General features: G+C 41.5%; 1 protein-coding gene across 1 annotated transcript in view; it reads right to left on the bottom strand.

Annotated features, from left to right (window-relative positions):
- The window catches only part of Hhla1 (HHLA1 neighbor of OC90), a 40,224-nt gene that overhangs the window by 16,496 nt on the left and 6,967 nt on the right, over positions 1 to 16,761 (bottom strand). Inside the window, 6 exon segments of the mRNA XM_087184941.1 lie at positions 6,674 to 6,895; positions 9,386 to 9,472; positions 9,559 to 9,615; positions 11,131 to 11,214; positions 16,162 to 16,245; positions 16,350 to 16,433. Of these exon segments, the coding sequence (XP_087041067.1) occupies positions 6,674 to 6,895; positions 9,386 to 9,472; positions 9,559 to 9,615; positions 11,131 to 11,214; positions 16,162 to 16,245; positions 16,350 to 16,433 (618 nt within the window).

Below are 16,761 nucleotides of genomic sequence, written 5' to 3'. Positions count from 1 at the left end.
TGGAATCCATAAAACAGTTGCAAATAGATTTCCAGGATATGAAAAATTCCATTGAAAGTCTACACAGCAGAATGAGCCAATGTGAGGACAGAATTTCAGATATAGAAGATAAGATTGCAATTAGTGACCAGGAAAAGAAAAATTGCTTCAAAATTATAAGGGAACATGAGAAATCAATCCAGCAGCTGCTAGATGATGCAAAGAAGAATAACATAAGACTGATTGGGCTCAATGAAGAAACAGGAGAGAGTGGAGATGACATAAAAAATCTCTTCACAGAAATAATGGCAGAAAACTTCCCAAGCAGGGGAAAAGAGCTTGACATACAGATAAGTGAGGCATATAGGACTCCAAATAGCCTTGATCAAAAAAAATCTACACATAGGCATATAATTGTTAAGATTCCAGAAACACAACAGAAGAACAAAGTTCTCCAAGCAGTCAGGGAAAAGAAACAAATCACATACAAAGGAAAGCCCATCAGAATCACAGCAGATTTCTCAACACAAACCATCAAGGCAAGAAGAGCTTGGAGTGACATATTCCAAGACCTAAAAGAAAACAGCCCCCAACCCAGATTGATGTACCCTGCAAAACTATCTTTCAAAATGGATGGAGAAATAAGATACTTTCATGACAAAGAGTACCTTAGGAACTTTGTGAATACCAAACCAGCACTCCAAAGAATTTTACACAATATCCTAGGAACAGACATTGAGGATCACAACCCCAGGAAGCAAAGCAGAATGAACCCATCTGACATGACAAGAAATTAAATGGAAAGGGGGAGAATGCAACAAAAAGAAAAAGACATGGCAATGACAAGTCAATACGTTTCAGTTATAACCATCAATGTTAATGGTCTCAATTCACCAATCAAAAGAAATAGACTGGCAGAATGGGTCAAGAAGCAAAATCCAACAATATGCTGCATACAAGAAACACACTTAATTCAAAAGGAAACTCATAGACTGAAAGTTAAAGGGTGGAAAACAGTACTCCATGTGACAGGAACCTGAAAAAAAGCAGGAGTAGCTATCCTCTTGGCAGATCAAGTAGATTTCAAACCAACACTGATTAAGAGAGATGAAGAAGGACCCTACATCCTTGTAAAGGGAACAATCCAAGAGGAAGAGATGACAATCATAAATATCTATGCACCAAACACTAGTGCACCCAACTATACAAAACAAATACTAACGGACATGAAAAGTCATATATGCACTAATACAATTGTAGTGGGGGACCTCAACACCCCACTGTCACAAATAGATAGATTAACTAGACTAAAAATAACTAATGAAAGAGTAGAACTCAATGGAACTCTTGTACAAATGAACTTAACAGATGTTTACAGAGTCTTCCACCCCACAAAATCAGAATACACATTCTTCTCAGCTGCACATGGGTCATTCTCCAAAATAGACCACATACTCACACATAGAACATGTTTAAGTAAGTGCAAAGGAAGTGAAGTTATCCCCTGTATATTATCAGACCGTAGTGCGATGAAATTGGAGATCCATAGCAAAAGAAACTCAAAAAATTTCATAAACACATGGAAATTGAACAACACACTTCTGAATAACCAATGGGTCACAGAGAAAATTAAAGAAGAAATCACACAGTTCCTTCAATTAAATGACAATGACAATACAACATATCGGAATCTATGGGACACAATGAAAGCTGTCTTATGAGGGAAATTCATAGCAATGAATACGCATATTAGGAAAACAGAATGAGCCCAATTAAACAACCCGATGCTGAACCTCAAGGTTCTAGAAAAAGAAGAGCAGGACAACCCCAAAGCTCATACAAGGGAGGAAATTATAAAGATCAGAGGAGAAATCAATGCAATGGAGACTAAGAGAACGATACAAAAAATCAATGAAGCCAAGAGTTGGTTCTTCGAAGGAATCAACAAAATTGACAAATCTTTAGCCAATCTTGTCAGAAAAAGGAAAGAAAAGGCCCAAATCCATGCAATTAGGAACGAAAAGGGTGAAATGACAACAGACCCAGCAGAAATCCAGAGGATCATCAATACCTACTTCCAGAACCTATACGCCAATAAGATGGACAACACAGAAGAAATGGACAGATTCCTAGATAAATATGAATTACCAAAGTTGAACGAAGAAGACCAAAAAATTCTGAACAACCCAATATCAACCAATGAAATGGAAAATGTAATTAAAAACTCATCAACTAAGAAAAGCCCGGGCCCTGATGGCTTCACTGCTGAATTCTACAAGACATTTAGAGAGGAACTGGTGCTGCTACTGTTTAAATTCTTCAGTGAAATTGAAAGGGAAGCAATACTCCCAAATTCATTCCTGGAAGCAAGCATCACCTTGATCCCCAAAGCAGAGAAAGACCCAACTGAAAAAGAGAACTATAGGCCAATCTCACTAATGAGCATAGATGCAAAAATCCTTAAGAAGATACTGGCAAACAGAATGCAGAAGATCATCAAGAAGATCATACACCCTGATCAAGTGGGATTCATCCCAGGGATGCAGGGATGGTTCAATATATGAAAATCAATTAATGTAATACACTATATCAATAGAGCCAAGGATAAAAACCATATGATTATCTCCATAGATGCAGGAAAAGCATTTGACAAAATCCAACATGCATTTATGATAAAAACCCTACAAAAAATTGGAATAGATGGTCTCTACCTCAAACTGATAGAAGCCATCTATGAAAAACCAACAGCCAATATCATACTAAATGGTCAAAAACTGAAATCCTTCACTCTAAAATCAGGAACAAGACAAGGATGTCCACTATCACCACTCTTGTTCAATATAGTTCTGGAAACATTAGCCACGGCAATTAGACAAGAGAAAGAAATAAAAGGAATAAAGATAGGAAATGAAGAAGTCAAATTGTCATTATTTGCAGGTGACATGATGCTCTATATAGAAGACCCCAAGAACTCCACCAGAAGTCTTCTGGACTTAATAACCAAATTCAGTCAAGTAGCTGATTACAAGGTCAACACCCAAAAATCAATAGCTTTCCTCTACACCAATGACAGACTCACTGAGAGAGAAATAGGGCAAATAATTCCTTTCACAATAGCATCCAAAAAACTGAAATACCTAGGAATCATCCTAATGAAAGAAATCAAAGACTTCTTCTCTGAAAACTATGGCACTCTGAAAAGAGAGATTGAAGATGATATCAGAAAATAGACAGACATCCCCTGCTCCTGGGTAGGAAGGATTAATATAGTGAAAATGGCCATACTTCCAAAACTGCTATATAGATTTAATGCAATTCCAATTGAGATCCCAGCAGTATACTTCATAGACCTCGAGAAAACAATCCAAAAATTCATTTGGAATAAGAAGAGACCCAGAACAGCAAAAGCAATTCTAGGTAACAGAGACATGGCAGGGGGTATCACAATCCCCAACCTGCAACTCTACTACAAAGCTACTGTGAAAAAAACAGCATGGTACTGGCAAAGAAACAGACTTGAGGTCCAGTGGAACCTATTAGAAGATGCAGAAACAACGCCAGACACACTCAGCCATCTCATCTTCGATAAAGGAGCCAAACACCCTCACTGGAGGAAAGATAGCCTCTTTAATAAATGGTGCTGGAAAAATTGGGCTTCAACTTGCCAAAGATTAAAACTAGACCTGTATCTCTCACCATGCTCTAAACTAAAATCAAAATGGATTAAAGATCTAAATATTAAAATAGAAACTCTGAACCAGTTGGAACAGAGGTTAGGTAGAACCCTTGAAGACACTGGTGTAGGAAAAGATTTTATGAACAAAACCTCAGTTGCCTGTGAACTAGCACAATCAACAAATGGGATCTCTTCTTATTAAAAGGCTTCTGCACAGCAAGAGAAGCCACCAGCAGTGTGAAGAGACAATCCACAATGTGGGAAAAAATCTTCACCTGCTCTTCCTCAGACAAAGGTCTACTATCTCGACTCTATAAAGAATTTAAAAAGATCAGACCTCCCAAATTTAAAGACCCAATCCAAAAATGGGCATCTGAAATGAACAGACATTTCTCAGACAAAGAAGTAGAAATAGCAAATAAATACATGAAAAAATGTTCAACGTCACTGGTCATTCGAGAGATGCAAATGAAAACAATGCTGAGATTCCACTTCACTCCAGAAAGAATGGCTGCTATCATGAAATCGACCAATAACAAATGCTGGCTGGGCTGTGGGGAAAGAGGAACCCTGCTCCACTGCTGGTGGGAGTGTAGACTGGTGCAAGCACTGTGGAAATCAGTATGGAGATACCTCAAAGAACTAGGACTGGAAGTTCCGTTTGACCCCGCTATTCCCCTGCTGGGGATCTTCCCCAAAGAATTAAAAGAATCATACTACAGTGATATATGTGCACCCATATTCATAGCAGCACAGTTTGTAATAGCTAAAACTTGGAAACAGCCCAAACGCCCATCAACTGGAGACTAGATAAAGAAAATGTGGTTTTTTATAAAATGGAGTACTACTGAGCCATAAAAAATGAGAAATTAGAGACATTTATAGCTAAGTGGATGGACATTGAGGGAATACTCTTAAGAGAAATAAATAGGACACACATGTGTAAATACCGAATAGTTTCTCTGGTGTGAGAAACTGAAAGTGTAAATAAGGATTAAATATATAATAGGTCATGTGAAATAGGAAGAAAAGGGGCAAAGGGGAAGGAAGTGGGAGGGCTAGGGGAAAGGATAGAAGGGAATGGGATTAATATGAGAAAATGGAAAAATAGGAACAAAATCTTTGTAAATAGGGAGGACTGGAGGGGTTGAAGGGAGGGCTGGACAAGGGTGAAAAATAAGAACCAAGAGAGACTATGTAAAGGTGCAAATTTCCAATGATGAATGTCATTCTATTGTATACCTAAAATGTACCAATGATTAGAATGAATAATCGATAATGTAAAATAGGAAGAAAAGGTCCAAAGGGGTAGGGGTAGTGGGAGGGGCAGGGGAAAGGAAAGAAGGGAAAGGAAAAATGCTGAGAAATGGAAAAAATGGAAATAAAGTCTTTGTAAATAGGGAAGGGTGGAGGGGGTGAAGGGAGGGCTAGGAATGGAGAAAAAATAAGAACCAAGATGCATCATGTAAAGGTACAATTCCCAAAGAGAAATGTAATTGTGTTGTATACCTACAATGTACCAATAAAAGAATTTAATACAAAAAAAAATGGTCTCACCTGTTCATTTGTATGGCAGAAACTAAAATCATCTTTTCCAAGTTTTACATACCGAATCCCATTGGAGGATTTTACACCTATGAGTTTAGATGGGAAGAATTGCCATCTTTAAACCATTCATATTTCTCATTCAGAACATAGTACATTCATCTATTTAAATATTCCTATACAGTAAGTCTTACTTAGGAACATTTGAGTTGCGAACTTTCACAGGTGTACTGTATAAGACTCACTTTGTCAGATATGAACGAATCTGACTCATTAGCTTTCCCCTGGGACAGAACTTGTTCATAAGTTGGGGAATTGCCGTAATGCTCTTATTAACATTTTATAGTTTCTCTTATATAAAGTAGCACTCTTCCTTCTCAGGTTACAACTAGGCATTTTATGAATTTTCATGTTTCTAGCAATGGCACCCTTTCCATATTATCCTGGAAAGTTTTCTAATTGTGTATCACTGGCATGATGCCAGTTATTGTGCAAATATTGTGTGGCAAATCTGAAAGTTTCCTAGCTAGTGAAGCTGATCTCCTTGCCCCAGCTCCTCTCCCTGCCCCAGTCATCCTGTTTTCTTGCTTGCCCGACACCTGTCAGTTCTCACCTCCTTAGCGTCTCCTGCTACGCTGGGTAGGGGCCCCTCACTGGCTCCCCAAGTACAATAGCTCTTCCGTGGCTGGATCATAATCACAGTTACCTACGTGTGTCTCCTTTCTGCTCTGTGAACTCAGGGAGGACAGAAAACATTTACAGAGCTGTGTTGGCACCAGCTAGCCTAGCGGTAGAAGCAATTGCATGTTTTGATAGGCTAATGAGGGGATGATTGAATTCTAACAGCTCTGTTCCTTTATTGGAGCAGACAATATTGACTCTTAATGAAAGTGATAACTCAGTGTTCTGTGATTGTATTTCCAAATAGGAAATAAGAGGTCAGTACGCATTTTGTGTGTGCAGAGACAGTCCTGCAGATAAGACAAGACGGTGGGGAGGGAGGAGCCTCTTGGTGAGACACTGGCCACTGAAGTCAAGTCACTAACACATTTTCTCCATCGCTGTTCATCTAGCTGCAAATCAGCCTAACCATGTCGTAGTAAAATGTTTCCTCCATTTCACCATTTCCTGTGAATTTCCAGCAGGGAGTGGTGGTGGTGGTAGTGGTGGTGGGTGAAGAGTATCAGAAAACTCACGGTAATTTTCACGATTTCTTGTGAATCTTAAAGTAATTCAGTATAAAAACCATAAGCATAAATGCTAGAATTACATCATTCCCACCACATTGGTGTCTTTTGCTTGAACTTATCGAGCTCACACCAGCTCCTAGAGAGCTGTTATTTAAAGAGAGCTGTGGTACAGCTTCAGGTGGTGGAGAAGGACAACAGGAAGGATTTCACTCACTTATTTGAGCTCCCAGAGGGAACAGGACGGAGATACAGCAAAGGGAGGGGATGTGAGGCAGCGTCTTACCGGAGGCTAGAAGGGCGGGAGCAGCAGTCCTCCAGGTGGCTGCGGTCCCTGTAGGAAGGTGATCTGTACGCTCTGCCAGCACTCTCACTGAAGCAGTAGCTGTCTCTCTCCAGAGGGGCGTCCCCAGAGCAGACAGTGGGTGTGCGGGGCTTGTCCTCAGCAGCATTTGCTGGATTTGGGTTACAGGCTTGGAAGAACTGGTGGTTACCCTGGTAGCTGCACCTGCAGGGAGATGACCAATGGCAGCCTCGGGTGCTTGACACTTTGGACACTAACAACAGCTGAATCACCAGAAGACCACTGGACAGCCAGAATATGGGATGCAGAGGTTGCAACCTCACTCTGAACAGTATCAAAGTCACCTGTTGCTTCTTGAATAACCACAGAAGCCAAAATACCAGTCTCCAAAAATGCTGTGTGATGGACCTCTGTGACTAGAAGGCAGAGTTGTTGGACCTAAAAAGTACAGCACTTTTAATGTGGGTCTTGGTCAGACCCTGAGCCTCAACAGCTTCTTTCAGCCACTTCACAACCCTCTGGCCACCTACAGCTCCAGTCTTTGTCTCTGGAAGAGGAATTAGGGCACCTCCGTGTGCTCTGCAGGTACAATGGGAACCTGAGGCAGAATTTGGAGGAATCAAGGCAGACAATATTTGAATGATGGGCCCCGTAAAGACAGAAGGGTAGATTTCAGAGAGAAATATAACCAAATGCTGCTGTTTGTTCTAGGAAGAAAAGAGAGAGAAGCTCAGATGTTAATTTTACCCTGGCCCTTCCCCAGGGACAGTGAAGTGAAGAGGCGGTAGAAGCATGGACAGGAGGATGAGAGGCTTCCCCTGCCCCGTAGGATCCCTTCCTCCCGGTGGGTGAAGACTGGCCTGCACCCTATGTTGGATTTCCATCTCCCGTCATCCCTGGGCAGACAGGGATAATCTATGCAACTGTGGGAGGTACCCTGCAGCTAGGTAATGGCCTACAGCTCTGTGCCTCTCTCTTGCCTTACTTTTGGGCCACCAGCGCTCACTGGTCTTCACCTTACTCCCGGACTGCTTGATGCAGGGCTGAGTGTGTCCCAAACTGTCACCAGCCAGATAACTGACAAACAGGCACATCATTATCAGTGTCAATTTGTAAGTACATTCTCCCTTCCCACTTATGTGTCCTGATTGAAGGAGCTCCAAAGAGGAGACAGAATTGAGATTAGCAGTGGGAAGGTCATGGAGAGAATCTGTCAGTCAATGAGACTGACTCAACCCTCAGATCTGGCCTCAGAACTGGCAGAAAGGGCAGCCCAGTATGTACCCCTTTCATCTGCTTCTCAATCAGCCTAGTCTCATATGAAGTGAGACTCCTTTCACAGCATAACCAAGAGATGCCTTACAATAAACAGAAATCAAAGTGGCCACTGAAACAGAACTGGATATTCACTGTGTTTCACATTTCGCTCCAAGAGATGCTGATGAAGAGCCAATAGGACAATGGGCAAGGGACGGTGGAGGGACCAAGGGGGAGCCACGCTGTGGTCCTAAAGGAGACTCTATCTCTATCTCCAAGCACCATTCACCAATGAGACTCATGCAAATGCTACTGTGATGCAACCTGGAGTAAGACAGCATCCAAACGTAGTACAACTGCTGTGTTGTAGGAGCAGAGTGCACAAAACTCAGCTTTTGACTGGGAGGACTTCAAGAAAGTGAAGGTGGTCTCTGAGCTGGCAGCTGACAGAAAACGGTGCTCTGATGGATAGAGACCTAGGAAGAAGCTCCTGACAGTGATACTCACATAAGCAAAGTCACATGGAGGGCCTGGGGATGTTTGCCATATCCAAGGAAGGACGTGGTTTCAGCGCAGAGACATCAAAGAACTCAAAAGAAAAGGGATGAGGACACAAGGGGCTTGAGAAATGTGGACTCCAGGCTAAGACTTGGGACCCTCTGCTGCTGATCCTGGGTTTCTGGATGGTGAAGAGACATCAGCCAAGTGGCATTTGAAGACCATAGCTTTTGTGGTAGTGGGTGGGTATTTTAGAGAAAGAGGAGAGTATGATGAAATGCGTTTGTTCAGAGATCAGTCTGGTTTAAGGTAGGTAATGAGGACTTGACCAAGATCCTCACAGACAAGTAACAGCAGAAACTTTATTCAGCTAAAATGCCAGCTAAGGGTAAGGGAGAAAGAGGACTTAAAGGTGGATCCCAAATGCTACCTATGACAGGGAGAAGACAGAAATGTGTGCAGGTATATGTGTGGGGTGGGTAGAGGATGGCTGAGTAGATGCTGGACATCATAGAGTGGCAATGCCTCTAGGACAGGATAAAAAAATCCAATATCTGCAAGAGTCAAATAATTAATGCAAGAAACAATATACAAGGACACGGGGGGCAGAGGGGACTATGGAAGATGGTGACAAGGTGTCCCTCTGAATGGAGAAAGAAAAAGAGAGCTTATTCAGCTCCAGTTGCTGGTAGCCACAGGGAAGAGGATCCAGGATGGAGAGGCCATTTGTTTTCTTTGCAAAAGACTCCAGAAATTCCAATAAATTATATATTTTTAATATATTCCAATAAATTATAATTAATTTATAATAATTGATTTATAAATTCCAATAAATTATATATTTTTAAGTTGTGAAATCCCCTGATTTTTAACACACTATAACTAAATCCACATAAAATACCTGAAGGCTCCAGAGGGATTTGGGAGGTTTGCACTCACCTAGAACACCAGACATGCTGCTCGTAAATGTGTAGTTGACGACAGGGGATTTCTCTGCCACCTCCCAGAAGTCAGAAAGGTTCCTTCCTGCAAAGATCACACCAACATCATGGACTCGTGTTTTCGAGTGCCCAAGGGTCCCCGGAGAGCTCGGCGAGGGCACCGCTGCTCACCTGCCTTCCCTGACATCACACAGATGAAGATGCAGTCGGACTCATTGGTCTGGCTCACTGTGGGATGAACCAGGACACAACAGGGCTTAGCAATGAGGCTGCAGCTGTAAAGCTTTGGTGGAAATGAAAGCAGGGCTGGAAGTGCCTAGGTCAGGAAAACAAGACTAACTCCGTACTCCCGAGGCAGCTTGAGTTTCTGGTTTCTTTTGGGTTCGTTTGGCAGGGTGGTGGAGAGGGAGGTGGTGCAGCATGGTGTGGTCGCCAGGAGCGTGGCCTCTGGGGTCCATTTCTGCCTCTTCCTAGCTATGCACCGCACAAATGAGCGAACTGCTTGGCTTCTCCAGGACTCCATGTACCCATCTTTAAAATGGTGAAAATTTAAATCCCATAATCTTTTATGTGCAATTCCCAAATTCCCAGATCTCTGTAACTGGAAAGCTTATGAGTTTGGTACCACCATTCATTTGGTGGCAAAATCTGTCTCGCCAGGCATGAGGCTGATAAAGTCTTTATCCATTCCACTTAAAGGGCCAACCATTGTGCTAATGAATGGAAATGTGTTTGGTTGCAGCAGGCTTCCCTGGATGTTGCTGGAGATGTTGTAGCAATATGGTGTAGACACTCAAGCAGACTTTCAAAAACTGAACCCTTCTGAGTTCCTAAACAGAATTGTCCCCAAGGATGCTGCTTAACAGGCTGTGAACATGTGGCTCCATGTTCCTCATGGGATGACCATGAAGATCCAATGAGATAATGTGTGTAAAGCGCTGATAGAAGGGCATGGTGAATGGTCATAATAATAATCAGTGTTATTGTTCGTGTGATACAATTAGTGTAGTGACCAAAGCAGGAGCTGAGAGCCAGATTTCCTGCATTTGAATTCTCTCTGTGGAGTAATCGTAGGCAAATTACTTACCATAGTTTTCTCACCTGTGAAATGGGAATAAATACAATAGCTACCGCATGAGATTGTAGCAAGAATCTAATGAGGGAACACATAGGAAGCCCTTGGGAGAATCCTTGAAACCCGATGGTATCTCGTGCAGTTTCTCTCTTGCTCTCTCCAGCTTATGCTCTTCCATAGTACAAAGCATCATCTTTCTGCTGAGATTGACTGTTGGGCTGTTGTCTATATCTGTGTTTTTCAAAGCGTACCCCTGGGGAAGTGTGACTCACTTGGGACTTTTAAGAACGCCATTATAAACAAGGTGTATCTTTTCAAACTGTACTTCAAGCAGACATTTAGGATCCATAGAGATCTGAGCAAAATGATAATCTTCCTTGGATCTCGCTTTCCTCATCTTTCAAAGGGAAATCCAGCCCTCCACCAGAAGCTGTTTCCTTAAGGCTGCCTTCATTCTCCTAACTCAGCTGTTGGATTTGTCCTCCAATTTCCTGGATCCCAGGAGTAGCTCTGATTGAAAGATGGTGCCTCCAAGTACTGTGTTAGAAACTAGACCACCCTGGCCCTTCGTCTAAATAGAGCCTACATAAGACTTCCTGAAAGCCTGACCTGCCTGGGGAAGCCAACTCTGCCTGACTCTGTTCTGTGGGCACCTTCCATTGGCATACCTGAGAGGAGGGAGGTGGACCTGAAAACCTCTGTGAGGGAGCCAGTGGAGTTCTCCGTGATGTCTATGAGGAGGGCTGTGAAATCTGCAAGACAGATGGGAGGTCTTGATTTCTAAATCAGAGACTGAGGGGAAATGTGTCGCATTTGGGTTTTCCAGACTAGTTTTGACAAGTTTGATTTAGTTCAATGTATTGAGTGATATTGAGAATCATATCTAGAAAACCTACTAATTCTAAAACAAAATTAAGAGGTCAATTTCAAGTGGGCATGAAACTTTGGGATCCACTGTTACCATCCTTTTTCTCTTCCATTCCCCTCTCCCCATTCCCCTTCTGTACTAACACCAAAGAGCCACAAAATGCTGCATTTGCTGAATAATGGTTTTTTTCCATCACTTTAATTATTTTAGAATACTAAATTCACATAATATATACATAAGTATAATTCTTGGGATTTTAAAATGCAATGTCAAATTTAGTGATGGGTTATACACTACCAACTATCAAAAGGGATAAACCGTTAATAATATCATCAGGAACTTCTGCCCACTTTGTTAAGAGGAATGATAGAAAAGTCTGGGAAATTTTTATAGCATTTCAGGCAGTAGAATGTTTGAGAATTTTCTCTCTGAACAAGGTTTGGTTAGGACCATTGCCTAATATGGTGGGCGTCACTGACCAGGAAAAATTCCAAATCTACTTCTAATCAAACATCTTCCACCTCCTTCTCTACTCATTTGAGGCTTTCCAGGACCCAACACATTCTTGTCTTCCAAAGCAAAGGAGATATTATTGTAGGATCATCAAATACTGATTTTCTAAGAGGACCACTGGATGATTTGCCATTGTGCCTTGTACAAACACATATGCTTCTTTTACTATAGGATTATGAATTTGGGCTTGAAAAAGCTGACTTGCAAACACAGAACCCAGATAGACAGGGAAAGGTTATCTGCAATCATTGGTTTGTGTAAGCAGCATGATTGATGGGCTGTAGACATTACCATGTGTGAGCCAGAGCCCCGATGTGATATTACAACATCTGCAGAGAAATACGTTACTCTCCTGGAGGCAGAAGTACTGGCAAACCCATGCAGGTGTACACAGGTGTCCATTAGAAGGGTGGAAAAGGTGGGCATCCTGATTTCTATGTCACATGGATGAAACTGAAGAGAGGTAGTGCTGTATGTCATTACTTCTTCCATCTATGTTCTTTCTATTTCTCAAACATCTCCTTTGCTTATTAAGTAATGTATCTAATAAATATTCACTGGATGTTCACAGAGTGGCAGACACCTACTAGGTCCTGGAGAACTTTGTGAAACATACAAAGCTAAAGTTACAGAGAAAGAAAGATTCATAAGCAGGCCAGTGAATCCACTATTAAATATTTTTGCACAAAAGCTATGAGCAAGATGTGGGAGCCAGACACCAACAATGAGACCAGGTTCTGCCCAAGGATCAGAGAGAAGGAGTGACCTCCCCAAGGTCCTGTAGTATGTGGCAGAGCTGGGGTGTGAACTGAGGTCTGCCTGGGCCAAAGCTTCCCTCTTCCCGACAGCCCCACTCCCACTTCTGAGCGTGCACCCTCTTGCTCAGCACCTGCTATCATCTTCCCTTTGGGAACCACTATCCCATCTGTTCATTAGACTTGGAAGAAAACCAGTCATCATGACTTCAAGGTATCCTTTGTTCTGATGAATCCATCTAATTTGCTAGCATTGCACATAGATGAATTATTTCTGATTATCTTCATGTACAAATCGAAGCTAAGGAAAGCCTTTTTAATTTTTGCCAATCCAGTTGGTAATGATTTAAGCCTTTCTCTTAATACTCAACGTTGGCAATGGTGTGTGAAAATTGATGCATTCAAACTTTGCTGACAAAAGTGTAAATTTGTGAAAGAGTTCTAGAAGAAAATTTAACAGTTTGAATCACCACAAAACTGTTTGCCCATCAGCCAACAATTTTCTTTTGAGGGCTTTATCCCGCAAATGTAAGTGGGCAAGCACTCCAAGTGACTGCACACAGATGCCCATCACATCACTGCTCATAAGTGTAAAAATATCACACATAAGCTATGCGTTTACCTCTGGGAGACAAGTTAAATAACAAATTAATAACTTCTTTCAATGGCTACCGTAAATTCATATGAAAGAGGAGGCATATTTATAGATATGGGAATGGATCATTTTTAAGATGTACTCTCCCAAATTCCTCTAGTAAGAGAACATCAAATCAGCTACATAGTGGTTTAATACACTAACTACATTCTCAAGCTTGCTTTGCAGATTTGTGTGGCCATGCTACTAAATTCTAGCCAAGGGCATGTGAGAAGGAGAAATGTGCAAGTTTCTGTGCTGTGTGTTTACATCAAATGGGGTTGCCTTCTGATTCCTTCCTCCCTTCCTTGCAGTTGAAGGTGGAGAGCAACACCTTGTAGAAGGCAGGCTACAGACCGACAGGGTGGAAGGAGCCTGGACCACCCACCCTACCATCAAACTTTCAGAGTCTGCTGACATCCTTACATAGTCATCTCCACTTCCTGAAGCCAGGCTGCTTTGGGATACTCATAGTAGCCCAGACTATCTTCTAAAATGTATTGCTGGGTATAAAGGATGGATGGGTGAGTGGCTGGAGTAGACGGGGAGGTTGGAGAAGTAGGTTTTTTGACAGGAGGAATGAATGGGTTAGACACGTAGTTTAGATAGCCTTGCATAATGTTCATCAAACATAAAGAGTGATTACCTATGGATGTTGGAACATCAGGTATTTTGGATTTCTTGGTTATACTTGTTCATGTTGCATAGCATTTTGACAACACAGTACATTGTTTTTTAAAAATCAAGAAAATTTAAATCACTTAATTTAAGGGAAAAAGGAGAATATATGTAAACATACATTCCAGGGAGGGCTGTATGTTAGAATTCAGAGTATTCAAAAGAAAATGATCTGACGACTATCCACAAAAACATCTTCCTCAAAGATTTTGAGTAATGGTCAAATGTACAGGATCTCACTGTAAAAATCTGAGGGGGATCAATGCCAGGTGTGTTGTTCCATGTTAAATTGTGGGGCCATCACCGTGGCTTATCAGAGGCATGGCAAGCTACTCATCCATGGATGCTGATCTATAGGATGAATTCAAATAGTTATTTCAAGAGTGTAGAGATGTGCTCTGCCTGGTGGAGCAGAATGATAAACTTTCCCAAGGTAGATGGGACTTCTTAAATTTTATTTTTATCTTTTACTCACTGGGGAAGGGATTCACCCAGCACAAAGCTTGGGCCTCAGCAGGAGTTAATGAGATGGTGAGAAAAATGTGATTATGAAGCTCTTTCTTCCTCTCAAATGTAGTTTTTGGTAAGATTCACAGGGTGCATTTAATAAGATAACAGATGTCAAGTACTCAGGCTGGTAAATAGTACTGATATTATAGTAAATATTAGTAATTATTATCTTTAAACTTTTCAGTGTTTGATTTAGAAATTCCACTTTGGGTAATCTATCTTCATAAAAGCATCTGAAACAAGAAATTTTATATACCAAGATATGCAGGACCATTTACATTATAAACAACCTAGAATTTACTCGGAAGCATGGCTGCAGCATGCTAGAAAAATGCTTGCATTCGTCGATTACATAGCCATCACGAATGCTTACAAAGAGCTTTTAATGCCATGGAAAACGTTTTCATATTTGGTTAGGTGGGGAAACAAAACTGGAGGCTCTGGTTGCCTTTGGCCCTTGCTTCACTCACAATCTACTCTTTCACTAGTAGTCAGAGCAATCCTTTTATGCATTTATGCATTGTTGCTCCTCTGTGCAAACAATCACTTCAGCTTCCTTGTTATTCACAGTGAAAATTAAAATACTTGCAATGGACCATAAACCCGTGTATGACCTGGACTACAAACTGCCCACCCTGCCTCTCTTGAATTCATTTCTCAGGATTCTGCCTTGCTCATTCATCCCAGCCACATTGGCCTGTTCAGTCCTCACTGTGCTGCCTAGGCCTTCGCTGGAGCACTGTTCCAAGAGCCTCAGTGGCGCCCCCTGCTGCTGAAGATGATGCCTCATTTCCTTAGAGAGCTCCCCACCACTCAAGCGTGGAAGCATTCCCCACCATCACGTCTGTTTTTTCCCTTCTCCCTGCTTTTTGGCCCATGGTCAGGCTATTGGTCCCTTTGAATTTGCAGCTTACTTTTTAACTTTCCATCCCCTCCTCCGGAATCTCAGTTCCATGCCATCAGGGATGTGTCAGAATTGCTTAAAGCAGAGTCCCATGCGTGTTCAGTAAAGAGCTGGTGAATGGATGAATTCATGGCTAGAGAGTAATTTTTACTCCTATTTTTTGGATGCTTGAAATATAAGGAATGTGTAATACTTTTAATTTTTAATTATACAAGTAACACATGAATTCACTTTCACTAAAAAAAAAAATCCTAATAATACAAGTCCCCTCTATTCCATAGCCTTCCACTCAAAAATATGGGCCCCATTTTTTCCGAAGTCAAAATGACCATAAGAAGTAAACATTTCAAATTGATTCAGGACATCTAGGCAGCCATAACACCACAACTGAAGACACTGCTGGAAAAGGACTTCCTGAATTGCTTCAGAAAGTGGCAACAATGTGGGATAACTGTGTTTGAAGCAAGGGGGAGTGCTCTGAGTGGATTAATGGCAACGTTTCTTTTACTTAAATTTTTTCTAAAAATTTAAACATTCACTGTATATTTTGGTCACAACTCATATAGTAGACTGTTTCCCTACTGGCAGGTATTTAGTTTGTTTCTGATTTTACAATGAAAAAATGCTGCATGAAAATTTTTCCTCTTCCCTTTTATGCACTCAGCTATTTCTCTATGGTAAAACCAAGAAAAAGAAACTTTCTGGGACAATGAATGTCTGCATATTTAAGCATAGTAGACATCACTGCATTTTCCTTTTTATGAAAACAAAATATGTATATAAAAGGGCACAAGGTAAGTTGGAAACACTGCAAGGCTTATGGCTGGCTCCACCCACCTGATAGGTCATTGGTCCGATTATTGAGACAGTAGCAGAATCTTGTGGGGAATTTGGCTGGGTCCACTGTCTTCAGATTAGAAACTGTGAAGAGAAAGGATTTGCACAGCGATCCTGACACCTAAGTTGCCCTGCAACTCCTCGCCCACCACTGTTGCCAGGAAGAGGAAGAGCCAGCCTGTACTCACTGTTGTAGACAGCCATGGAAACCTTGTGGAAGGCAAAGGAACTATAGGAGGTGATGGTCAGCAGGGAGAAGAACTGCTTGCTCTCTGTCCAAAGAAAGGGAGGAAAGGAAACAGATACCAAATGCCTGCTAATGAGGCAGTAAAGAAACCACACTACAAGCAAGGAAGCAGGTGATAGAAATGAACAGTATTATAAACAAATGACAAATATAAGCACTAAAAGGACAAAAGTTAAAAATAAGAAAAAGAAAAGCAAACCAAAATAAGAAATATAAAACCAAACCAAGCCCTTTTGGCCGGATGTTCTATCCAGAAGCTCTGGCAACTTCCTCAGAGTCCAGGTGTATTTAGTCTCCTGAGGCTGCCATTACAAATTCTCACACACTTGTTGGCTCAAACTACAGCAACTCAG

This window comes from Heterocephalus glaber, unplaced genomic scaffold, assembly GCF_053883595.1.
Source record: "Heterocephalus glaber isolate CG9 unplaced genomic scaffold, H.glaber_assembly_v1.0 deba00000281, whole genome shotgun sequence".
Lineage (NCBI taxonomy): Eukaryota > Metazoa > Chordata > Mammalia > Rodentia > Bathyergidae > Heterocephalus > Heterocephalus glaber.
The sequence above is the reverse complement of the archived record's forward strand: the minus strand, read 5'-3'. Positions and strand labels throughout refer to the sequence as shown.